General features: G+C 42.6%; 1 protein-coding gene across 1 annotated transcript in view; it reads right to left on the bottom strand.

The window, feature by feature from the left end:
• Window positions 1-3,554: 3,554 nt before the first annotated feature.
• Window positions 3,555-9,483, bottom strand: part of LOC309552006 (UPF0235 protein C15orf40 homolog) — a gene marked incomplete at its 5' end in the record, with an annotated part of 30,095 nt that continues 24,166 nt past the window's right edge. Inside the window, one exon of the mRNA XM_082252750.1 lies at window positions 3,555-3,843. Coding sequence (XP_082108876.1) covers window positions 3,748-3,843 — 96 coding nt within the window. The 3' untranslated portion in view covers window positions 3,555-3,747. The remainder of the gene's footprint in view (window positions 3,844-9,483) is intronic.

Below are 9,483 nucleotides of genomic sequence, written 5' to 3'. Positions count from 1 at the left end.
GGTACTCAAGGCCAACTTCTGATCAACGCCCTGATCTACGGTTGTAGAAAGGTTAAGATCTGAGCCACAGAAAAGGATCGAGGATGAGCGCCAATCGACTTGATACCACCAGACTCAGAACCTGTATGCAAAATGAGAGAGAACTATCTGTGTGACAGCACCCGATGAACCACACCCTGTGGTTCTTGAAGTTTGTCCAGAGTAAGGTCAGAATTAGAATCACTGGAAAAACTTGAAACAAGAAATAGACAGAGGGCGCACCGGCCTAGTGCATTATCCTTAGTAAAAAGATTTTTAATTAAATAAAAAGGTACTCACAAACAAGTGCTTGATACAGGCATTTCAAATTAAAATGGCTGTAGTGCCCACAGTATCACATCATGGATAAAAATGTCTACAGAAACTGGCTGACGAGTTTTGAGGTCCTGCCTCTTCTTCTGAGCCTAATGTGATATGCCTGTATCAAGCAGTTGTTGAGTACCTTTTTTATTTATTTTAATAAAAATCTTTTTACTAAGGATAATGCACTAGGCCAGTACGCCCTCTGTCTTTCTTGTTTTCAGTTATTCAGACATCCCCAGGTCTTGTGAAGGCAGCATTTATCCGAAATAGCCTGGACAGAGATCCTAGAGCAAAGACCTTTTTTCTTTTATGGGCCAGCCTTTAACTGCAGGAAAATTGTGTGGGGTTTCTTTTGAAGTATCTAGGTAAATCAATTCCCTGGACAGTGATGCGGGGACCTTAGGTAGTTCAGACATCACCTGAACTTTTGCAGGAATTAAATCCGCACAAGGAGACTCAGAACCTAAAAAAAAAAAACCTGAAATGGACCCTTTCTGGGTACCCCCCAAAATAATCATTTAGTGGATCCCCTTAAGACGCTCATGAAGGAGGTCCACGAGGCTGGAAACCAGCAAAGATGTCCCCCCCCCCACCCCAATAATGAGTGAGGGCAGACCTTCATGCTGAAGGGGTCTTGTCTATGGGTCCAAAGAAGTTAACTTTAGGCTTACCAGACCAAGGATGCTTGGAACCTTCTGGGGAAGATTTGAAATATCTATTTTCTTTATTCTCAGTCCCAGAAGCACAAAATAATTTACTATGTGCTGAGGAGGGGGGGGGGGGGTCCCTGTCTGCTACGAGGCTCTTTCCCTTTCCTAGACTATGGCAGGAAGGTAAACTTCCCTCCCCCGTGATACCCTTATTGATATCATCCAGGGTAGCCACAAACAGGCAAACACCGGCTTGGTCTGCGGACCAATTCTTCAGCCATGGCACGCACCTAATCACCACCACTGAAACAGAGTTTGGACAGCACTGGAGCTGTATACAAAGCTGCATCACAAATAAACTGCAGCCCATGGACCAACTGGTCTGCTAAATCAACATAAGCAGCAGGGACCTGCTCACCCTCCAGGCCCTGGCGCAAAAGTTTGGCCCATTCAGTTAGGGTCTGAGACACCAGGGCTGAGGCAAAGACTGGCCACAATGTCAAACCAGCCATAGTAAACATGCTTACACAGTTACATAGTTAGTGAGGTTGAAAAAAGACATCAGTCCATCCAGTTCAACCTATGATGTGTGTGTGTTTGCTGTTAACCGTACATTGTATACCCCTGTATGTTATGGTCTTTAAGGTGCCCATCTAATAGTTTTTTGAAGCTATTGATGCTCCCTGCTGATACAACTGTTTGCGGAAGAGAATTCCACATCCTTACTGCTCTTACAATGAAGAACCCCCTGCATATTTTAAGGTTAAACTGCCTTTCCTCTAGTTTTAGTGAGTGACCATGTGTCTTATTGTATTCCCTTTCTATGAATAGGTTTTTCCATATGCTAGGGTTACCAGTACAGTATTTGTACATTGTTATCATATCCCCCCTCAATCGTCTCTTCTCCAGAGAGAATAAGTTCAGTGCTTGTAGTCTTTCCTCATAGGTGATGTCCTCCATTCCCCTAATTATTTTTGTTGCCCTTCTCTGGACTTTCTCCAGTTCCAGCACATCCTTCCTGTGCCACAGCCTCTGCTTTCCTGTCAGCCAGGATCTTAAAGGACGGGGATTCCTCTACTGCAGGGATCCCTAAACTACAGCCCTCCAGCTGTTGTGGAACTACACATTCCATGTGGCATTGTAAGAGTCTGACATTCACAGACATGACTAGGCTGTAGGGCCATAGTTTAAAGACCCCTGCTCTACTGGGATCATGGTAGATTTGTTAAACCTGGAAACAGGAGGGTCCACCACTGATGGACTAGTCCACTTTTTTGTGACTCCTCAAAAGGGTAATGTACAGCAAAACGTTTGGGGACCACAAAGGGTGATTTTGGTTGTTCCCATTCCTTAAAGGAAAACCTGTCAAAATAAGGCACATAAGGAAACACCTGTGGAGTGCGAGGTGAGTTATGCATACCAAGCAACATAGCCACGTCCGTGGCTACATCAGCCGCATCCCCCATTTTTAAAGTCTCACGCATTGCAGTGATAAGTGCATCTACTGGCGCTTTTTAATTCGCTGCTGCGACAATGGAGGAATCATCCTCCCTATTGCTTGGATCTGGGGGTGTGATATTAAGCCTCCCTGGACAGGCTGCTTCCACGCCAGCACCAGGCTCAGAATAGGTTTCAGACAGCTGCTGATTTTTCCAAGACGGGTTAGTTCAGCAAATTCAGCCCAAGAGCTGACTGCCTAATGCTAAAAGAAGTCCCAAAATTATGTTGCAGGATCTGTAGGTAGATGTGCATTCTTGAGCAATATGCTGTGGACTGATTAATCAAAGTGTTCTTTAACCACAGTAGCAGTAGGCATGTTTGACACATACAAAAGAAAGCATGTCAGGAGAAGAACTTCACATCAACTGTGAAGAATGCCAATTAAAATTGGGGAGATATGGCAAAGGAAAATCATGCAAGGATTTTTCACTGAGGTTTTGTAAAAAGAAAAAGTCACCAAGTTGGGGCGAGTCTGGTTATCAAAACATTCAATTTCTGCTCCAGGGGCCAATAGCAGCTTTTGATATCAAGACTGTGCTTATATTTTCCACTGTATATCTTTACATCTATTGATTATATTTGTTGAATAAATTATTGAAAATACATTTATCTTGCTTTCTTATTCAAGTATATCAATTTTATCTGTAAGCATTGTTTAAATAAAGATTTCATTTTTACCTGTTTAAATATATTTAAAAAAGTCATCCCTTTCTACACGTGTTAATAAGTCAACAAATTTCCATGGTGTGTACTTCCTTTTACACGCGTCTCTATACTTTATTCATAATACAGGCAGATTTTTACTAGGTAATATTTCCTCGATAACAAGGTGTGTCCTTTGTAGCTCATAAACCCTCATTGATTATCACATTAACTTTGCAGTAAGTTGTCTCTTACATACACTCCAAATGGAAAATTTTAATACCTAGAATAAATCTAGCTACTTATCAAATGTTTTGATGGACCATTTAAAAATGAAATGCAGAATATTCATTCTTAAATTAAAAAAAAATATTTTAGTTTTGCCAGTAACATGCGCAGTACATTCTGTTCCACATTGACCACTTTTAAAAAATTCCAATGAAATTAATGCACAATAAATGCATCCAGATAATTTTCACACCAGCACTTGTGACGTGCATATTAAAAATCTAATTCTGCCACAAAGATTTCTGATTTGTGGAGCGATATATCATGGTGTGTACAATCCATTCTTCAGTAAGCAGAAGCCAGCATTGCACAGGGACTCTTCTATTCAGCCTTTTCCTGCTTCACACTTCAGCTTCTCTAACACCGCTTCTGTGGTGGTATTGGCTGAAATCTTTACAACTTTTTCTCGACTTTTGCCACCCTGTTAGAGAGGAAGAAAAATTCAGTTATTGCTTCTAAATAAAGTACTATATAATTGCCACTGAACTACCCGCTAGAAAATAAATCAAATCATGTTCATACCAATCGTAATATTACAAAACATACATTGGAAACACTGTGTGGCATAAGCCAAATTATCAGTATGGAGCTTCAAAAGGATTTTCTTTTTTTTTTTTTTTTATTTGATAACTGTTTATTGAAAACATTTTTTAAGAAAAAGAAAAAACAAAAAAAAATATTAAGTACAAAGTACAAACCCGGCACTATGTGAACGGGTATCAATGTTCAAATAAAAACTTGAGCAACCATATCTAGGGTATACGATGTACATCAAAGTTACTAATAAGGTAAACTCAAGTATAACCATGTCACCTGAGTTTAGGAAAAGAAAAAAAAAAAAAACACACACAACACCAGAATATAGAGAAATGGGAAGAAAAAAAAAAAAAAAAGAGAAACAGGGATGAGAAAGAAAAAAGGGCAAAAGCGGGGGGGGATACCATTCAGTGAGCTCTACAATCCATAGAAAAGTAATGGTCATAGAGCAACATAACCAACATCCATAAAAAAAAAAAAATCAAGGATTTTCACCCTGTAAACAATAAAATTGAAAAGTCAGCAGCTACAAATACTGTAGTTGCTGATATAAAAAAAAAACACACACACACACACTTACCTGTCCCAGGATCCAGCATCCATGCCCTCAACCATCCGGCTCCTTGCCAGTCTTCAGGTCTAGGCTCTGGCATCTAAAAGACTCTGGCATCTAAAGGAAGAACTATATATATATATATATATATATATATATATATATATATATATATATTTTTTTTTTTTTCCATTTTGGATAGAGTAAGGTTGGGTAGTAACACCTGTCAGATTTATTTTCGCCATCTTTGCCCCATTGCAGAGATTGGCCTTTACTTCCTGTCCCATAGCCAAACAGGAAATAAGAGGAAATCCCTGCAAATTAAGGGGAATTCGTTGGGGACCCCCAGGTTGGAAGATTTCCCCTCTATTACTAGACAGCAATAAGAGTTATAATCTATCTCTACTCTAACCAAAACAAAAAAAAAAGTTTTGCCTTTAGTTATACTTTAACTGTCAGCAGCTGACTGACAACTTGTGAATTCATAGCAGGTTGCCCGCTGTGTATGCGCGAGCTGCATTTTGTGAATGATCCTGCAGCATCTTGGGACCTGTGACGTGTCCCAAGAGACTACAAGGAAAGGAGGGACGGGCCAAACTTTTGCTCGGATCGCCGATCTGACTGGAAGCGGGAGCAGGTACGTGTTAAAAATCAGGTACCCTCTACCTCCACAAAAAAAGTATTGTAAATATGGAAGAGGGTTTTTTCAGAGTTGTGTTGCAGTGGATAACACAATTCTTTAAAAAAGGTTGTATGGTATCAATGTAAAGCCATTCACACCTGAGCGATCTGAAATGCAATTGAAAACTTCACCAGATGCACTTTCCATGCTCGACCATGGTATTCAAGGGTGCCTATTAACACCAGAGCGGAGTGTTGCTTGAAAAAGTGCATGAGCTTCATTTAGGACAGTCGCACATCTTGGCTCCAATAGACTTCAATGGGAGCTCCTCAAAAATGCATGTCAAGTGTGTTTTCTTGTCCAGCAACTAGCTTTAAATAGGCTAAAAATAAACAAGCCTGAAATGTGTGGAAAAATGCCTATACAAAGTCTGAGAAAAAAAAAAAAACTACCAAAAAATGCTCAGGTGTAAATGCTGCTACATTGCTTTGGTGAAAATAAGCCAAATCATTGTACACTGCTCAAAAAAAGTTAAAGGAACACTTTTAAAACTCATCAGATCTCAATGGGGGAAAATTCTCATGCTGGATATCTATACTGATATGGACTGGGTAATGTGTTAGGAACGAAAGGATGCCACATCATCTAATGGAAATGAAAATTATCAACCAGACGCTGAATTCAAAGACACCCCAAAAATCAAAGTGAAAAAAAGATGCAGCAGGCTAGTCCATTTTGCTAAAATTTCATTGCAGAAACTCAGGGTTTATATAAATTATATATAAACAAAAATAGCTTACATCAGCATAGAAAACAAACTGGCTTTTTTCCCAGTAAAAAACAGAACTAAATATATACAAACCAAGACGTATGTTATTAATATACAGTAATACCAATAATGCACCACAACAAAGCCCTAACCTCCACCTAAAACACCCTCAGGCTAAGAAACGGTTACACATTTAACCCATGCATGCAGTCTTTTACAAAAATCAGATCTTCTAAAAATCTAGGGGGCGTGAAAGAACAGAAAGAAAAGTCACACACCCAGAGACTGACAGACAGCAGTTATGGGGACCTGATATTCCTCCACGCCTTTGTCCAGGCTCCTGCCCGCCACCCGTCCTTCTCAAGACCCTCAAATCTTCCCAGAATGTTTTGTGCCACCACCTCCACAGGAAGGACTTTTTTCCCTTGAGTGTAAACCTGACACTGTTCATTCCATGTAAAGTAACGGGCTACTAAGCTAACTAGAAAAGGTGTCTCAAAATCAAAATCCTGATGCGTCTCAAAAGACCCGTATGACCACTCCACATAACTCAAATGAGAAAGGAAAGGGATACCCAGAGCCCCACAAACCCGCTTATAAACTTCTATATTGAAAGGGCACTGAAGCAAGAAATGGTGCATCGTCTACTCCACCCCACCCCACTCTTGGACAACCACGGTTCTGCGCAGAGCTATGCTTTAGGTTGCCCTTCACATAGTGTCTGCCATGGAATGAGCACCAGGCCAAATCCTGAAACTTTAAAGTGATTCTCTCCAAATTAATCAAACGCAGACCCTCCCCTCATAACCGGGCCTGGGAAATCCCTCAAGGCCAGTGGCTTGCTAAAGGCATATTCAACAACCCTCCTCTCCAGGTCCTTTCTAGGAAGAGACTTAATTTAAATTACTCAGTTTGTATGGCCCTCAAGTGCTCATATGCATGCCTGATAACGGATGGTGTCCTGGGGTATTTCCTCCCAGATCTGGACCAGGTGCAACCTGGCGACGTCGGATGGACCAATACATAATGTCCCAAAGGTGTTCTACTTGATTTAGGTCAGGCAAGTGTGGGGGGCATTCAATGATATCAATTCCTTCATCCTCCAGAAACTGGCTGCATACTCTCGCCATGAGGCCAGGCATTGTTGTGTAACAGAAGGAACCTAGGACCCACTGCTCCAGCGTAGGGTCTGATAATGGGTCCAAGGATTTCATCCCGATATCTAATGGCAGTCAGAGTGCCATTGTCTAGCCTGTAGAGGTCTGTTCGTCCCTCCATAGATATGCATCCCCAGGCCATCACTGACCCACCACCAAACTGGTCATGCTGAACAATGTTACAGGCATCATAATATTCTCCACAGCTTCTCCAGACCCTTTAACGTCTGTCGCATGTGCTCAGGGTGAATCTGCTGTCATCTGTGAAAAGCACAGGGCAACAGAGGTGGACCTGCCAATTCTGGTGCTCAATGGCAAATGCCAATCGAGCTCCACAGTGCAGGGCAGTGAACACAAGGCCCACTAGAGGACATCGGGCCCTCAGACCACCCTCATGAAGTCTGTTTCTGATTGTTTGGTCAGAGACAGTCAGACCAGTGGCCTGCTGAGGTCATTTTGTAGGGCTCTGGCAGTGCTCATCCTGTTCCTCCTTGCACAAAGGAGCATATACTGGTCCTGATGATGGGTTAAGGACCTTATAGAGCCCTGTCCAGCTTTCCTAGAGTTAACTGCCTGTTTTCTAGAATCTCCTCCATGCTTTTGAGACTGTGCTGGGAGAAACCTTCTGGAAATGGCACGTACTGATGTGCTATCTTGCAGGAGTTGGACTGCCTGTACAACCTCTATAGGATCCAGGTATCGCCTCATGCTACCAGTAGTGACACTGACCCTAGCCAAATGCAAAACTAGTGAAAAACAGTCAGAAAAGATAAGTAGTGGAAAAAAAATGGATTTTTGTAAGAACTTACCGTAAAATCCTTTTCTCTTAAGCTCATTGACAGACGTAGTCTTCTTGATTCTCAAGAGCTGGGTTATGTTGTCTCCGCAGGAGTAGGACTAGGCAGAATGACAAAACGTTCTGGCTCCACCCTAGGGGGCAGTCCCTGAGGGTATATCCTCCCTCTCTCTGCTACAGGGAATCAGTTCTGTTTAAAGCAGTACAGAGAATTTAACCCAACCCAACTCAATGATAGAGGGGCGGGTACTACGTCTGTCAATGAGCTTAAGAGAAAAGGATTTTACGGTAAGTTCTTACAAAAATCCATTTTTCTCTATCGCTCATTGACAGACGTAGTCTTCTTGATTCTCAAGAGCTGGGACATCCAGAAGCAGTGCCACAAATGAGGGGTGGGATTGACAAAATCAAATCCAATCTAGTAGGCCCAACCGGTGCCAAACTAGAAGTTTTAAAGGCTCATTATAAACAAAGAATGAGACTAAAGAAAAATTTTCCAACGGAAAAACCCTCGAGGTAGACCACTGGTCTCCTCAAATTGCGGCCTGCAAAACCTTGCGGCCAAACGAGGCATCAGACGATGCCATTACATCAACTTTATAATGTTTAGAGAAGGTATGCACCGACGACCAGGTAGCCGCCTTGCACACCTGGACCACTGACGCCTGATGGCGAAAGGCCCATGACGCACTAAGTGCCCGAGTGGAGTGCGCCTTAACAGGGAACGGGGGCTCCCGACCCTTAATAGAATAAGCCTGCACTACCGTCTGTCTGATCCATCTGGAAATGGTCGCGGCAGATGCAGGCAACCCCTTTTTGGGTCCATCTGGGATCACAAAAAGTGAATCCGTCTTGCGAAACGAGTCTGTCGTTTTCAAGTATACCCTGATCGCCCGGACCACATCCAAGGAGTGCAAAGCAAATTCCCGAGGATGACTGGGCTTAGGACACAGGGAAGGTAATACAATTTCTTCATTCAGATGAAATTCTGAAACCACTTTTGGTAGGAAGGATGGATTCGGACGAAGAACCACCTTATCTCTATGACCCACCAGATATGGTGAACGACAAGATAATGCGGCCAGTTCTGACACCCTGCGTGCAGAAGTAATAGCCACCAAGAAGGCCACCTTCTGGGACAACGTGGGTAGAGGAATCTCCCTAATATCTTCAAAGGGAGGTTTCTGAAGAACCGACAACACTAAATTAAGATCCCAGGGGGTAACGGCGCGTGCACTGGCGGAGCCAGATGTCGCACCCCCTGGATGAAATTCCGCACCAAGGAATGAGTAGCCAAAGGCTTCTGAAAGAAGATGGCTAATGCTGAGACCTGACCCTTGATAGTACTCAAGGCCAGTTTCTGCTCAACCCCTTGTTGCAGAAAAGCCAATATTCGACTAATCGAATAAGACCGAGGACGGAACCCCAAAGGTTCACACCATGCAATGTAGGGCTTCCATGTGCGATGATAAATCTTTCTGGAAGTCGCTTTCCTTGCTTCAACTAGAGTAGGAATAACTGAAGCTGACAAACCTTTGTCCTTCAGCACCTGGGTCTCAATAGCCAGGCTGTTAAAGCCAGCGATCGTAAAGCAGGATGGAAGATCGGTCCCTGAGACAGTAGATCC

The sequence above is a fragment of the Pelophylax lessonae genome (genome assembly GCF_965119305.1).
Source record: "Pelophylax lessonae genome assembly, chromosome: 4".
In the NCBI taxonomy this organism is placed as follows: Eukaryota; Metazoa; Chordata; class Amphibia; order Anura; family Ranidae; genus Pelophylax; species Pelophylax lessonae.
The sequence above is the reverse complement of the archived record's forward strand: the minus strand, read 5'-3'. Positions and strand labels throughout refer to the sequence as shown.